Source organism: Asterias rubens, chromosome 7, assembly GCF_902459465.1.
Source record: "Asterias rubens chromosome 7, eAstRub1.3, whole genome shotgun sequence".
In the NCBI taxonomy this organism is placed as follows: domain Eukaryota; kingdom Metazoa; phylum Echinodermata; class Asteroidea; order Forcipulatida; family Asteriidae; genus Asterias; species Asterias rubens.
In genome coordinates this window covers 19,653,135-19,670,532 of record NC_047068.1, presented here as the reverse complement: position 1 = coordinate 19,670,532, position 17,398 = coordinate 19,653,135, and the positions used below count along the sequence as shown (strand labels likewise).

The 17,398-nt window shown below is 38.3% G+C and overlaps 1 protein-coding gene across 1 annotated transcript in view; it reads left to right on the top strand.

Annotated features, from left to right (window-relative positions):
- Positions 1–15,446, top strand: part of LOC117293049 (ras-related protein Rab-26-like) — a 45,539-nt gene extending 30,093 nt beyond the window's left edge. Inside the window, exons 5-7 of the mRNA XM_033775262.1 lie at positions 10,833–10,955; positions 12,493–12,569; positions 13,541–15,446. Of these exons, the coding sequence (XP_033631153.1) occupies positions 10,833–10,955; positions 12,493–12,569; positions 13,541–13,643 (303 nt within the window). The 3' untranslated portion in view covers positions 13,644–15,446. The remainder of the gene's footprint in view (positions 1–10,832; positions 10,956–12,492; positions 12,570–13,540) is intronic.
- Positions 15,447–17,398: the final 1,952 nt, after the last annotated feature.

The following is a 17,398-nucleotide window of genomic DNA, read 5'->3' as shown; positions in this document are numbered from 1 at the left end:
TACACACCAGAAGGGCGTCTCATAAGCACTTTGACATTGTTACCCCTTGATCACTGGGCCATTTCTTAATTCATTCCTTAAACCATCTCAGCTCCCTGGGGAGTATACTGAGCCATGCAACAAATATGCGCTACTCGGCTAAATCAATTACAAGAACTATCTCTGTCCTCGTAGGTCCCATTTACCCCCGGCTGGAGAGAAGCATTTATGGTTAAGTGTCTTGCTCAAGGACACAATTGTCATGACCGGGACTCGAACCCACACTCTGCTTAACAGAATCAGCAGAGCTTGAGTTCGGTGCTCTTATCCGCTCAGCCACGACACCCCGAATTAGTATTGGTGGTTCTAAGCAGAACCGATGGAGTCTCTTCTCAAAACCACCAATCACTCAAAAATAAGATCTACATGTAACTACATAGTGTCACCACAAATTTCATAGGATATTCCCTCTTCTCTCTACAACTATGTTTCGTCAGCGAGTGGGAAAGATATTCAGGTTGTCTCCTGGGCATTAACCCAGAGATAAAATTTAAAAAGTCCAGACGCCATTTGTGATTGCTATTTCATGTTCATTATGATGTTCTGCACATTACAATGTAATTCTAGACAGCAACTTCTACAGAGGGTAGTATCTAAAATCCAATAGTGGCTTACTTCTAATGCTTCAAATCTGCATCCAATCATGGATGGAGGTCCCAGGTACTTTGAATCCTTTTTAAAGGCAGTGGACACTATTGGTAATTACTCAAAATAATTATTACCATAAAATCTTACTTGGTAATGAGTAATAGGGAGATGTTGATAGTATAAAACATTGTGAGAAATGGCTCCCTCTGAAGTGACATGGTTTTTGAGAAAGAAGTAATTTTACACGGATTCAATTTCGAGACCTCAAGTTTAGAATTTGAGGTCTCGAAATCAAGCATCTGAAAGCACACAACTTCGTGTGACAAGGGTGTTTTTTTTTCTTCATAGTTATTTCGCAACTCAGACGACCAATCAAGCTCAAATTTTCACAGGTTTGTTATTTAATGCATATGTTGAGAAACACCAAGTGAGAAGACTGGTGTTTGACAATTACCAATACTAAATAGTGTCCAGTGTCTTTAAAGGAAGGTTGTAAACGTACGAAGGGTACTTGTACCCTACACGTTAAAATAATTATTATTAGGTTTTACCCTTTCACCGATGTGTGCAAGCACTTAGTACAAGTTCTGTGAAAAGAATTACAGGCATATTACTCGGGTGGGATCCAAACCCACGTCCTTTGCAATTCTCGAGGCAGATGTCTTACCAACTGGACCACCTGAGATAGCCCGATGGCTAGAGGCAGTTCAAATCCTGTATTTGTTAGCAGCGGGTTACCGGAATTTACTTATTATTAGATGCTTAAATTTGCATCGGGAATAAACAATATAAATCGTTGCGGTACCCACTGCTTAAAAAAATTAGGAATGGAACTGCCTGGATTGATTGTGGAGACACCATGTACATGTACATGAGTAGGGTTTGAAACAATCCAGCGTGGTTTGCGGAAAAACCACCTGCAGTGTACATAAATGTCTCATCTAAATATGATGTACATAATTATGATCCACAAAAATAACTCATGGAAAATTCCCCTTTAAACATAAAAGTCATAACTTTTATTAAACCGTATGAGAAATATTTGTGTAAATTTTTATGACGTTGACGTACATTAAAGTCACCTGGAAGTGGTATTTTTTCAAAATAAAGCTTTTGTCACTGATATATGTGTTTTGATGAGTGGAATGTGAATAAACAGTTAACTAAGGTTTTAAAAAATCAGTTCTTATGTTATTTACAAATTTAAGAGTAGACCCCGACCCGAGAGGGCGCTGTTCGTGACGTCAATCGAGGCAGACTTCGCCTGTAATGCGTAGAGTAAACACAATTGCAAAGTACATGTACGGACCAAGTCGTGAGTTTGTACGTTTCAAAAATTTGTTTTTTTGTTTTTTCCGGCAATGCCGACCAGGTGTATTGCTGCTGAATGCAGAAAAACACTTTTTGAAATGTACCAACTCACGACTTGGACGTACATGTACTTTCCACGTGTGTTTACTATATGCATTGCAGGCAAAGTCTGCCTCGATTGATGTCACAAAAGGGGTAGGCGGAGTCAGCCCCCAAACACTTTTATATATTTTTTAAACATATAAATCGTGACAAAAAATTTCTAAAAAAATTGTTTTATTGTTCGTAAGCATATACTCTTATGTTTGAAAGAAAAAGAAATTCTGTTTCCAGGTGACTTTAAAATATTAAGCTCCTGTAGCCGGGTAGCTCTTATGTAATTAGAGGGTTATTCACACACACGAAAGACATTTCATATACAGACATGAATACCACATGTTAGGTGGTAAATGTTATCATGCCCATCATGTTATCGGCTTGTCATCATCACTGGTACAACACTTGTGAGAGTGCACGTAGTAGATGCATGTCCGTTTAATTAAAAAGGGATAAAAAAGATGTGTATTAGGGTAAAGCTTAGATGTGTGCTACGATGCTATTATGCATTCAGTGTATAACATGTAGGTATTAAAGGGAAGGTACACGTTTGGTAATTGTCAAAGACCAGTGACCTCACTTGGTGTATCCCAACATAAGCATTAAAATAACAAGCCTGTGAATATCTGAGCTCAATTCGTCATCGGATTTGCGAGAAAATGGTGAAAGAAAAACACCCTTTTTGGACGAATTTGTGTGCTTTCAGATAGGAATAAAAGACTTCTAGCTAGAAGTCTTTTAGTCTGTTTTCCACGCATAGCGTGCCTTGACAAACATTAAACAAAATTATCCTAATTATAATAATTTTCACAATTTTACACCAAAATTGAGTTGAGCCTGCCGAACTTGTTTTGAGTAATTACCAAACGCGTACATGTACCTTCCCTTTAAACCTTTATCATGCTGTTTTTATATGGCTTTATTGTCGGATGAATATCCTTAGATTGCCATGAAGGGACGGAAGACAAAATGGCTTTTGTTAAAAGCCTCCAGTTTTTCTTGTATTGTGAGTTACATCAGAGAATCTGTATAAATTTGTAGGATTCTGGAAAGTCAGGGCCGGGCATCACTTTTAGGCCAATCAGAGACTGATACAAAGAGATAAATTTTCAGGATTTTTCATTTCTGTGCATGTTACATGTAGGCCTACATCACTATATCATACACCAGATCAAAAGCAGTTTATCTTGACTTGTATTGTGATTCAAACATGTCAAAGGCAAAGTATACCTTCGTTTTTAGCTGACCGTTTTAATCCTATAAAAATATAAACTTACTGTACCAGTGAAATTTTCATTCCAATAGGTGGTAGCATTTTTGAGATGCCCCGAAAATCTGTAACGATTACATGTATGTCTACACAGGGAATACACAACCCGAGAAATGTTTCTGAGATTGGTGTTGTTTTTAATCCCTTTCTCTAAAACCAAATTGCTTAGAAGGGATTCCTTTCTTAAAATGTTGGGTACGCCCTTAAGTACAACTTGGACACTTATCCTTTGAATGTGTAGAAGGGAATACTTTCTTAACATGTTACACATTATCGACAGCTGCTGTGTGTCGTACAATTGTAAGAGTTGTTCATTTTTTGAGTTAGGAAAGGGACACCCTCCCTTTAACATGTTTCAGGACAACTTGAACACTTTGGCATATCCTGTGAATTGTAAATTTGTATGCCTAGGAGCACAAGGCCCTTGCGTTAAGCTGTAGGCAACACCTTCCTTGTTTCTCTCAATGTGGAGCAATTGACATGTTGACAGATTCAAGTTCTATAAACCTTCATCCTTCTATCTTTATACGCGTATTTACATTGATGATTGATGCTTTTGAAGAGCATAACACATAAGTGTTATAATCACGCCGCTTTCAAAGCTTGTCCGTCCTAATTCTTTTAACATATTATCATCAATAATTAGTCCGTAGGAGAGTGCATTTTGGCTAACCCAATCAGAAACAGGGTTGAGCTTTAGTCATTTTGATGTAAATGTAGCTGTTCAGATCAAACCGAAACAAACTTTTTGGCTCAGTTGGGCTTGCTTTCAAGATGGCCACTGTTGCAGTTTATCATGGGGAAAAAGTCAATGAGATTTACTCCTCGCATCGTACTCCACATATGACAGCAGTTGTGGTTAACCTAAACAAGGGAATAAAAACGTTTAAAAAAAACTGAAGAAAATGGTAAAACAAGTGTTTCATATTATAGAAAATGACACTCTTCATCATCGTGATACAAGAGAGTTGTGTTATTGAAAATAAAACACTGAAAAATGTTGTGCCTCTGTCAGACATGATCTAAAATTTAATCCATGCAAGACACATACATGAACTGTAAATTATGCATACGCATGATTCATGTTTAGGAAGTGTCTGGTGAAAACTCAACCTTTTAGGTGTGCTAAGGTTTTGGTGAACTTTCTTCTAAGATGTCTGCACCTGTAAAATACATGTGAACGATTTATTTCATTTTTTGGTAAAAAAAGGAGGGGGGGGGGCAACTTGATCCTTGATAAAGATTATTTGACAACAAGATGGTTTTGATGACACTCAAATCAGTGGAATCACTGACCGGACGCTTCTGGGAAACATTGATCATGAATGTCAGGCCTGGTGGAACTTCTTCTTTGAGAGGGCAAGGCCATTTTAATTTTGGACGCCTTTGCAGACTTGTAAAAAGGGCTCTGATAAAAACAGCTCTGATACTGAAACGGAGGGTAATGTATTTTTGTATTCGTTCGGTACTGCACACAAACTCCACTATCGGGATATCAATGATTCAGGCGCGTTGTGACTATAGTAGTGGATTAATAGTGTGGGCGTCTAGGTAACAATACGATAATTGAAATAAAACCTTGGTTTTACAAGTATTTCTTAAAGCATCTTGGATAATACATTGGTCTCATGTCTAGTGGTTTGATTGTCTTCGCGGTTTTATCTTGTTTGTTTTAGCCGTTGAACTGTTGATATTGTTCAGGCAGTCAGGTTGGCTCAGTGGTGTCTGTCCATACTTTTCACCTCTGTGGACCCCGGTTCGAGCTCGGACCAGAGCCTTGCATGTGGATACGGTTTTTCAGTCCCTACCTGACTGCGTGGGTTTTCCCCTTTAGCGGTTTTCTTTCCACGTCTCAAATTTAAATTTCCTCATTGTCTTCTCTACAAAAAGTTGGTGCGATGTTTTCAATAGGATGCTTTGTCGACTGTTCAAATTTAGATTCCGATTGTAAAACATTGTTAGAAACGACATATCCTTTGAAGTAATGTAGTTTTAGAGAAATATGTAAATTTTAAACCCAAATATTTGAATCTTAGAGGAGATGGAGGCATGAAGCCTCTCTCGGGGATCTGAAAGCACACAATTCTATGCAGCAGGGGTGTTGTTTTTTTCCCACATTACTTTCTTGCAACTTTGATTACCAAATGTACTAAGTTTGTATAACCCCTGATTTGGTGTTGTATACATGTTGGGATACACCAAGAGAGAATAATGATCTTTGACAATTTACCAAAGTATAACATGCCTTTAAAACGAAAAATGAGCCCCTGGGCTTTTTTAATGCTAAAAGATGCCCTTTGCACAAGTCCTTGAAATAGGCTTGAATGTCAATGAGAGGAGAGTGTAGGCCTAATGTTCCGTGGCATGAACAAATTCATCTATGATGTCTGGGTCTCGCAGAGAAAGGCTTCATAAGTTAATTTAATTTCTATTCAAGGTGGATAAAAGTACAAATTTATTGTAAAAACTCGAGTCCCACTACTGTAATTATCACACCTGCCATTTCTAAACATTGACCTTTGAGTGGAACGATGTGAAATTCTTCTTTTTAAAGATCAATCCTAACCTTCGATAATAATATCAAATGATTGCTGACATTTTGTTATGTACACGTACGCGGGTATGTAGGTCACCTGAAACCCAATGTAGAGAAAAGGGTGGTGTAATTGAAAACCTTGAACATGTGCAGAAGTGCACAATATCTTGACAGATACAAATTTGTATCGATTGTATATTTTGTTCTTTTTACATATTTGGATCTTGATATTAAATAAAATCTGCTTCTTTATTGAACGGATCGCTCCTTGTGAGACCCTCGAAAAAGGAGGCACGACGTGTAAGCGTGTCTGCTCGATTTAAATTAAGTAGAGAAACAACCAAGGAGCTTAGAAACCAATTTGTAAGAGGGATAACCAAGGCTCTTTCTTTTTACAAGGATTCATGCTCACTCACTTAGTCTGTCGGCATTCTAAGGGTGACTGACTGGTACATGTACAGCGGTTGGTTGTTACTTAGGGAATCTTTGAACACTTTCATTTTTTGAACAGCCTTGCCTGCCAGAAAGTACCCTGAAATGTTCTAATATAGACTAGTTTTGTGTGAACATGGTGGCATGATGTGTAGGTCTCTATGGTCTTATGCTCACTGTATAGATGGATTGCACATATGACGTAATTGGCCACCATCTTTTACGTGGAACCATAACAGCATGTACGCTTCGCACGACCTCAGCCAATGATGTTGACGAGTGCACGTGCAAGGAGTCTTTTGTGGACTATTGAGATATACAAATCTTGGTATGGAAAGATACTGTGCACTTTATCAATCTGAAATTGAGATAATTAGGTTTCAAGATGGAGACATACCTGTTGGCCCAATTTCATAGAGCTGTTAAGCACAAAAGCTAGCTTAGCACGTAAACATTATGCTTACCAGAATAAAGTTTACCAGCCAGAATATGTACAATGTCACATGTACCGGTACAACCTGTGACTGGTATTCTGCTTATTTTTTTGCAGAAAGATGTTAATGTATAAATCTCTGCGTTAAGCATCTCCCTGCAATTAGGCCTTGTACAATGCTGAGTCCCAATGCAACCTGTCTTCACTGCCAGTTTAATTGTGTTGGCCTTTATCACCATGGCGGATGCGTATGCATATATATGTACATGTAGCTTTATATGCTGCAAGGCCGATGAGCCGTGAAGCTGTGAATATGCATTGCTCATAGCCAATTCCAGTTAATCATGCCCCATGGTTGATAATCAAACCAAAATTACTGCTTGTATTTATTCTCGTAAATGTTCACAGGATCCTCGAGGTGCCCAATGGGACATTGCTAGTCCCCCACTGTACCCTTACAGGGTTTACTAATTTTATAGGCCATGTTCGATCAGTGACTTCGGCTATAAACAGCTACAGCTACTGCTTGATCAGCGCGTCTGCCAGTGTTGAAGAATAGGCAGATGAGCGCGATCTAGCCGTAGCTGTAGCCGAGGTCGCCGTTTCAGACATGGCCATAAGCCTCCCCTTTAATCACAATGCCCATGAACCCCTGGAAGAATTAAGCAATCCATCACTGGATTTCTTATTCACTTGCATTTCAATTCATGATGGACAGGGTCTTTTCAGCAGATAAAGTCATGGTAAATGTGACACCAGTGTGTCCGACCTAGTTCCTTCTGTTAGGTTTTATGAGTGTGAAACTATATAGGCTTTCTACTTCTTCTCACCCATACACTCCTGCTTTTCTGACATGCGTAAAATAAAGAGCCATTCAAACACCCTATTCTACATACTGCATCTCTTTGCAAGTCATTGCCTGGTGCACAATTCCATCCTACCCATAGAGCAAGCTAGAATGATTTAAGAGGAATATTAGATCCTACATTGTACCTTAAGATCCCCTGAGTTATTTCATCTAAATATTTTCTTCATGTAGCTTTTAACCAAGAGTGGCTTTTTAGCCTTGTTTGGGAAGAAATTGCATACAAATAAAGGTTTAAAAAAAGATGCCCAGCATGCAACCTTAAATCTGTATTAGACAGAGTGGAACAATATTAAGGAGTAGTTGCTCGATCACGTTGCTTGAGGCAAGAAGCTGTGTATTATGGGATGGTGTATGCTGCATCGCTTATAACCAACAATGCTCGGTTCAAAGACATCACTCCTTTCAAATGTTCAACGATTCCACTGGATTTGTTTTGAGTATACTGGGGCAGGTAATAGGACAGGCATGATCTTCTTCCTACTTTAGTCGGTTTTCCGATTTACAAGTATTTCGCCCTTTGAAAATTTTGAAAAAATGTGATTAAATAGCATAAAATTTCTGTTAAAACATATACACCATGTACACTAGGTCAGCACTTGCACTTGATAAATGATCCTACATTTTTCCAAGAACCAAATATCATGCTTTTAAGACGAAAATGTAAATTTGTAGTTTTGTACTCTGCAAAGGGCACCACAGCAAAAACACAGGCAACCATGCACGACAATTACTGTGGGTTATTTCGAGGCATGCATGAGTGCCGTTGGGTTTCTAACTCTGTAAAGAATGTCCAAATAAAAACAGTGCTTAGTTTAGGTTTGTCACTCTCCAATCCAAAGTGTTTGGAATTATGCGGTGAATCTGACATCCTCATGCTATCTCTAGGATGTGTCTGAGAATCGCCATCATTCTTGGTTTACCCATTAGATTAACCCACATCATGTTGTACTATCTCTGTGGGAAGAAAGGAAAGAACATGGTATAGTGGAGAGGTAAGATGAGATCATAGAGGGAGGAAGAGTCGACCCTCTGGGTGTTTGTCTGCTGAGACTCGGTATCTCTACTCCTTGGAGGACACGCTGTCTGCTGTTTGCATGCGCTACATGTACATGTAGTTTTCAGCCCAGTTTGTATGCTGCATGGCCATAAATATGATAATTTTAGTTGCCAGTCTGCATTGCATTTTACCGCTACTGAATTATGTGAGACATAAAGTTGTTGAGAAAGTAGAATTCAGCTTTATGTTTGAAGCTTTACAATCACTTGTACATGTACTTAGAATGATTGTTTCTCCAAGATAAATGTATTTATTATAAAGATTATGAAATTTTTTAAACAAACAAACAACACAATATCCCTTCCAACATTCAAATTTATTAGTACATTCACATTTTAGTACATGCTGTACAGGTTATGAAAAAGAAATAAATAAATCATAAAAATAAGCTCAGGAATGCGAAAGTTGTGAAATGTTCCACAGTGACCTACTTTACATTGTACATGCATACCGGTACTTACCACACATGTACCATGTCATGATATAGTAAGGATGTGATTGAACATTTGGGTATCTGGGTTAAACCTCTCTCGTGACCAGGTTATTGCCACAGGCACATTTTGTGTGCAGTCAATCCAACACTGTCATTTTAACAAGTTTTCAGGAGGGGCTGCTAATGTGTTATGTATTCATGGTGGCTTCATGGTATATCACTGGAGAAGTAGAAGCAGCGTGATGAGTCACGGGAAAGCATCACTGTAATACATGCATCGTTTCAGCTGATCAGCTGATTTCCTCGCTCTTAGTTTCTCAGCTGTGCCATTGACAATTGAAAAACACAGCACAGAGTATTGCTGTGTCTGGCACTTTCCTCTTTGCTTTGACAAATTGCAGCTGCGTTCCTGAACATTGATTCCATGACTAAAATAGTTTTTAGAGAAATGACAAAAACAAAGTTTGTGTTCAATGTTTGGACACATTGTTGTCCTGAAGGTCTCATGGGGGAAAAAAACCGAGGCTTGATGGTGAGTTCTAACAGACTCTGGCTTTAAGTTGTGGGAATGAGATTTTTCGGTCTTTTGTGTGATTTTAGAATTTTTTAAAGTCTACCTGGTAATAAAAAATACTGTACTTTTCTCCAAATTAAACAAGACACTGTCTTTGATCTACTTCTCTAGCAATGAGGATACTGTTCCCAAAAGCTCCTTGAAATCTCCAAAGGGTGATCAAAGTCCTTAAATGCCATCATTGCAATGTTTCCCCGAAGATTTGAATAACTGTTTCCAGAAGTTGGCATGGTAGTGCATTATGCTCTAGCAGTTGATTGGTAACCATCCTTACAGACTATGAAGGGTGTAACACTGTTTCAGCCCAAGGAATAGGTGGCAACGTACAATTAGTGACAGTTGGTCTTAATGGCTGACATGAATGTGAAAAATCTTTCAAAGAACCTCACACCCCCAACAGCTATACCTTAAACATAAAAACCATACATGTACAACTTTGGTGCTTTGCAAACCACGATCAAACTTAAACAACCGAGTCTATAAAGCAAACACAGCAACATTAGTCAAAACTTGAGGGTGTTTTGCGGTCATTACCAATCTGTTTTGGTGGAATTGACCGTTGTTTGATCACTGGCCAATGACCAAAACAGTTAGGCTTATATGTATGTATTGGTTACAGCCACGAAAACGCAGGTCAACCGTTTCCTACAAATCACTGCGAAAATGGTGTCCGGTGGGCAATTGGTAGAGTCGTAAAAGTCAGTCAAAGACATTATTACTGATGCCGGCCCTAATTGTAACATGCAATGCTTCTGTTTGAGGAGGCCTATTAAATATCCTCAACCTCCTCCTAATGAGTAGGGAGTCGTTACGATGGTAAACAACGGGCAATTACAAACGTCAACATGTCAGTTACAAAAATACTCAGGAAGTCTCACAACTAATTAGCTGCTTCCTGGTTTTATTTATAGTGCCATTACACATTTGAAAACACCAAAGTCTTGCTGAGCCTGGCATTGCCCCTGAATTTCTGATACATGTTACTGTGATTTTGAGTAATCGTTGAATTAGACTTTGTTTCAGATATTAGTCTCACTGATTGATACTCGTATAAAAAAAAATGTACCAAATGTAAGCTTTGAGATTGAGCAAAAAGTAATTTGTAGTTTTCCTGATAACCAACAAGGTATTATTCCAATTTCTTTTAACATGTTTTTGTTTTGTTACCCTTTTCTCAAATTCTGCTATTCTACAGGCGTGGGTGTCTGAGATTCACGAGTATGCTAATGATGATGTTGTGGTGATGTTGCTTGGCAACAAGTCGGACATGACATCAGAGAGACTCATCAAAAGGGAAGAGGCAGAGAAATTAGCAAAGGTGGGAACTTTATATTTGGCCTCACAGTTTACAATGTACAAGGATTGAATACAAAGCTGGGCTTGCATGTGTACATCTATGATTTCATCACAGAGTTATTTAAAGGCACTGGATGGACACCTTTGGTAATTGTCAAAGACCAGTATTCTCACTTGGTGTATTCCAACATTGCATGTGAAAATTTGGACTAAAACTAGTCAAGGAAGTTGCAAGAGAACAATGACAGAAAAGACACTCTTGTTGCACAAATTTGTGTGCTTTCAGATAGCCAAGAATTTTTTTTAAAAAGACTTTCTCAAAAACTACGTTACTTCAGAGGGAGCCGTTTCTCACAATGTTTTATACTATCAACAGCTCTCCATTGCTCGTCACCAAGTGAGTTTTTATGCTAACATTTATATTGAATAATTGTCGGTACCAATAGTGTCCAGTGCCTTTAATAGACATTCATAGAGGGCATACAAAACCACAACAGAACAAGGCCTAACAATAAGCGATCTTGGTCGTTAAGAAAATGGCGCTCAACCATTATAAAACACGCTCAAGTTTATACAAAAAACATTTTGTAAATGGACATCTGTATGTACATTGTAATGTACCCGTGGGGATTCGTGCTCAGCATGGTCTACAAGTGGGACAGCGCAGTTATTTGTGTGTAATTATGAGTGCTCCGTCTAGCTTTATGCCCATACCTGCTCACAAAGCTTCCGTCCTTCACCTTTCAACGAGCAAACACAGGTTGGGGGGGGGGGGGCAAACACAGTTGGAGGGATCGCACCTGTTCTATCACCGCACCTAGGATGGGGAATATTTATCCTGAAAGCATCCAACAATCTCCCTCAGTAGCCATCTTAAAGACACTGGACACTATTGGTGATTGTCAAAGACTAGTCTTTACACTTGGTGTATCTCAAAATGTACATAAAATAACAAACCTGTGAAAATTTGAGCTCAATCGGTCATCGAAGTTGCGAGATAATAATGAAAGAAAAAACACCCTTGTCACACGAAGTTGTGTGCTTTTCAGATGCTTGATTTGAAAACTACCTTACTTCAGAGGAAGCCGTTTCTCACAGTGTGTACAACAGCTCCCCATTAATCGTTACCAAGTAAGGTTTTATGCTAATAATTATTTTGAGTAATTATCATTAGTGTCCACTGCCTTTAAAAACTTCATAGATATTCATAGAGTGCGTAGAAAACCATTCGACAAGGGCTGACAAGAAGCTTTTGTGACATCCTCCTTCATCAGAGCAAACAACAAAATGTAATCAATTTGTTTAAATAAATGTGGTGCGGCTGGTGTAGTGGTATCTTTCTTCAACTTCCACCTCTACCCGAAATCAAATTCATGGAAGATTACTTCTTTCTCGAAAACTACGTTACTTCAGAGGGAGCCGTTTCTCACAATGTTTTATACTATCAACCTCTCCCCATTACTCATTAATACAATTATTTTGGGTAATTACCAATAGTGTCCACTGCTTTTAATTGAAATGAGAGAAATAATTCTTTGTGTTGTCTTATGTTTCTACAGGACAATGGTATTCCTTACATGGAGACGAGTGCAAAGACAGGGCTTAACGTGGACCTTGCATTTATGGCTGTTGCTAAGTAAGTTTCCATCATTTTTACTGCCCCTCCATAACCGGGCGCTCAGACAAAATCTGGCAGGGCTTGATTAAGACACTAGCCCGGCGTGCAGACACTAGTCAAGATTGGTTGGGGCTAAGTAAAATGTGCTTCTAGGTAGCCCAATGGGCTTATCAGAAGTTAGTAATTTTCACAGCGTACCTGTATTAACTTACTGTAACAGGCTAGTCAAAATTTGATTGGGCTAGTCAAACGTACAGCTGACTAGTCTGCTAAATGGAAGAAAGGACATCCATGTTTGCTTGTTTGCAACTCATTTTTACATGTTATCAAGAGATAATACAGGGTTGCAGAAAGCTACACCAGAAAGGTACTCAGCAGACTCTGATATAACAAGATATATTAGTTATATTTGTTTGCATAATGTCTGTGGGTATAATGATGTGCTTAGTCACAAATTACCACTTAAATTATACATCTTCAGACAGAAGTCTTACAACTAGATCACTGAGCTTGCCGGAAGGTCAAATTCTGCAGTTGGCACCGCAATGATTTTATGTTAATTTGCATCAGGGGCAGAGAATATTATTTGTTTAACAGATATTTAATTTGCATTGGGGATAAAGAATTTGTTTAACCCAAACATGTACACCGATGTGTGTACGCAGTACTTAATGTTCACAGGCATGTTACTTGGGTGGGATTCAAACCTATGACCTTTGCCATTCTTGAGCAGTGTCTTACTACTAGACTACCGAGATTGCGTGATAGCAGAGGCACTTTGAATATTTTGAGAGGGGAAGGCCGTTTTCATTTTGCAAAGGGTGCTCAATTTTGAAAATCTTAAGTCTTTAGGAAACACTTCAAGAGGCACCAAGCCTAGAGCCAAATTTCATGTCTTTGCTTACCTGCGCTTATGATCACCATGATCACCTTCCGCTACAAAGCTGCCCTCTAACCATAAAGTGTTTTTTGTTGTTTTGTAATTTTAGAGATTTGAAGATGAAGAAGACGAGACGTCCCAACGAGCCCCGATTCAACGTTAGAGACTTTGTGGATCAGCAGAAGCAGACGCCATCTGGTTGTTGCTTCTAATAAAGCATCATGCCGCCCGCTCATGACTCCACCCCCTCTTTCCGTACTGCCTCCAAGCTGACTTGGAGTGAACTCATGTGCAGTAATTTAATAATGGCTGAGCCACTCCAGAGAAAGCATCAAAGATTGATGGTCGGTTTGAGGACGTCTTCTAGAGTGGGGATGCAGGAGGAGCATTGAGAAGGGAAAAATCCCTAAGAAAGAAAAATAGCGACACCTGTTGACAAAACATTGATTGATTACTCGGGAGAAGAACTGACTAGCTTGGTAGCTTGAAGCCACCTCTCCATATTATGTGAATAAAGCTCTCCGAAGGCGTGCCAGTATAAAGCTTCTAGTAGAATTGTTGGATCAACGATATCGTTGTTATTGGATTGACCAGAGTATCTTAGGAGTTGGAATTTTTAAAGTCAACAGCTCCATACACAAAGTTACATACAGTAGGAATACATCAGTCCATTTGATAAACTCATCTTTGTACATTTCATTTTGTACATAGCCAGATTGTATTATTCAAATTTGTTTCAGAAGTCTGTCAACTCTTTGACTCCCCTTTTTGTTGGTGTCAGGTCTAGATTGAATCACAGCGTCTGTGGCTCAAGTAATATATCAGTGAAACCATTTGCCTATAATGAAGAGTTGTAAAACAAAATCGGCTCCAACTTCATATTTAAGGCCAGGTCCAAATTGGCGGCTACAGATGTGGCTGGATTTCCTTGATGTGCATTTAAGTAAAGGACACCCTTAGCAACAGTATGGGTAGCTGTAGTCGCCACATGATCTGGCCTCATTCAGCAAGTAAGGGCCACTTAATAAGTGATTATTTAGATCAGGTGTTTTGGGGTCAAAATCGCAGGGGATATGTTGGTTCTGTGGTAAGAATTTTGATGATGAGTATTCAGTATAGTGTTAAGCAAAATGCTACACAAAGCATATCAGTTGCTACACCAAAATCAGCAGTTGCTACTTAATGTTAGCATTCATTGTACACCAAACATGCTCAGTCTAAATATTTTGTGCTGCAGAATTGAAGGATGCATCCTGTGTCGGTCAAAAGTAACTTTGAGAGTTACTTGTCATTACACTGCACAGGAGTAAGGATGTGTCATGAGCTTAGATGAGTTTTGAGATATCAATTGCTGATTTGTCACATCCTGAACATTAAATAATAATAATAGTGGCCTCTTATAGAGCGCTCAGGTCCGTCATGCAAAACGCTCATGGCGCTATACAAGCAAAATTTATACAAATACAAAAGAAAGTACAAACACGTCTTCTTTTGAAAAACAAAACAACTTCACTAGCACATGTTACTGAAGATGGAACCCTTAAGATCCTTTACACTGTTTGGGAAACATGTAGAGCTTGACGGTCAAAATTTCAACATCTGGAAATCGACGGCGTGTCTCCTTTGCACACAAGAGCGATCTTTAAATGAAAACAAAATGGAAGTCTGGCATAGTTGTATATGAGCTTTGTAAAGTAGACTTCCTTGGGATGTAGCTGGCTTTTTTTAAAGGCATTATACAGGATTGGTAGAGCTGACAAAATCACAATGATAGAGATAGCATTGTTAATAGTCTGCTAGATAAAACAAGGAAGGTAGTGGTAGCACTTAAAGACTAACTTATTACATAAAAAAAACTGTGTGAGCTTTCGTTGCAACAGCTAGTTCATCAGATGCAATAAGGGGTGACAAGCCAAGTACAAGCAGAAATAGTCGCAAACAGTGTTTATGTTTTATGTGATCGACAATGTACTTAAAATGACAAACCTGTGAAAAATTTGTTGTGAGTCGGGAGAAAACAGTGAACCAAGCGCAGATTTTAGCATGTACACACATGTCAGATTTTTGGCCCCAATCATTAAAAAATAGATTTTTTTTGAGTGAATGGTATTTCAAAGAGTATCACCCGCTCTAACGAAATAAAATTTAACTTTTATTTTTAACCATGACAAAAAGTTAAATCGTTTCTTATAAAACACATAAGAATTGGTCACGTGGTCAAAATCGGTCAAAAATCTGACATAGCATCTATAACACTTTGGTTATAAGAACTGAGATCAGCAGTTGCAATCTTTGAGGATTGCAGGTACAGTTTTTTCAAATATGAGTGAATTTTAGAAAAAAAATGGTTCTATCATGAACTTCATGATTAGTAAAGTTTCAGACTAAAACAATGATGTTTTTGACCCTTTCAATCCTGTATAATAACTTTAAGCAGTGCTTGAAACCAACAAAAGATTTAAAATGGTTTAATTTGAATGAAGGACTTCTTTATCACTTTCACAAAGATGAGTTTTTTTCAAATTGTGAAGAGTTGGTACTCTTGGTTATGGTTCAGAGATTATACAAGTAGGTTTGTATAATCATGTATTATTGTGTATGGTACATGTATATAAGCAGCAGTTCATGTATTCAGAATTTGTAAAACAATACATGTAACTTCTTATTGTTCATAGGGATTTAATGGTGAATATATTGAAAGAGAGGTTCCCACCTCTCATTAACTGTGACTTAAACTTGAGAACAGAATATGTTGCATGTTAGAAAAACAACTACAGCTGTGGTTCTTGTTAAAAGTGCATGATATTGGAAGATGTTGGAATGCTAAATGAACATTGGTGGCAGCAGACGATCTATCCGGTAAATTTTCATTGAATATTTCAGAGCATGAGTATAATAACTTCTGAGGATGGATTTACTTGGTAAGTGTGCTGCCACCTTGTCCCCTTCAAAACAATTATTCATAGCCGAGAATGTTTTCATCTATTCTGATAAAATCTTTCATCCGCATTTTCATTATTTTGCGGAAAATACAGAAACATTTGATCCGCGAAAATAACAAAGTGCACAAGCCATTGATTGAGTGAAAGAAAGTCCTTAGTTTTGTTGGTGAAGGTTTTTTAACTAAAGATAACTAAAGCCATATTCATATTATTAACGGCTACAGCTTCATCGTCACATGAACATAGGATCGTAGGAAACCCATAACAACACACTTATTAGCAACAGCCAAAGCTGTTGCCACAGTCGCCAATTTGAAAATGGCCTTACTACCCAGCCATGGCTCAACTTCCTTTCTTCTTCAAAAGAGTAAAGTATTTAGATCCCATCTGTTTTACTAGCGCTATACCCTATCTTCATGAAGAGAGCTTTGAAAAGTTACACTTGATCTGCCCTTTGGTGGAGAGATAAGAAAAGGTCTTTGAAGCCCAATTCATGTTTATCAAAATTTATAGTTTCTTTGGGTTTTTGTTTTCAGATTTTGGTGTGGACATAGGGCCTTTATTTGGTAGAACCTGGGCAATTCATTTTTGAGAATTAATAAGTTTTTTGACAACACTGACAACACTTACCGTAATTTTTACGTGCAACTTGACTCCCCTCTGACAAAGCCAACACAAATAAAACAATATTTAGTTTTAGAAAATTTGGAGTGAAGTAAGACAAATTAACTAGAATGGGATTTGAATGTGTGGTTCAAAATGCCAGTGCTCCTCTAACTGATCTATCTAATGGTAACGTTGGAGGTCAGCCTATTTTGTCAGCATTTTTGTTCAGGGATACCTGTCAATTCATTCAACCTTAAAGGCAGTGGACACTATTGGTAATTACTCAAAATAATTATTGCCATAAAACCTTTCTTGGTAACAGGTAATGGGGAGAGGTTGATGGTATACAACATTGTGAGAAACGGCTCCCTCTGAAGTGTCATATTTTTCGAGAAAGAAGTAATTTTCCATGAATTCGA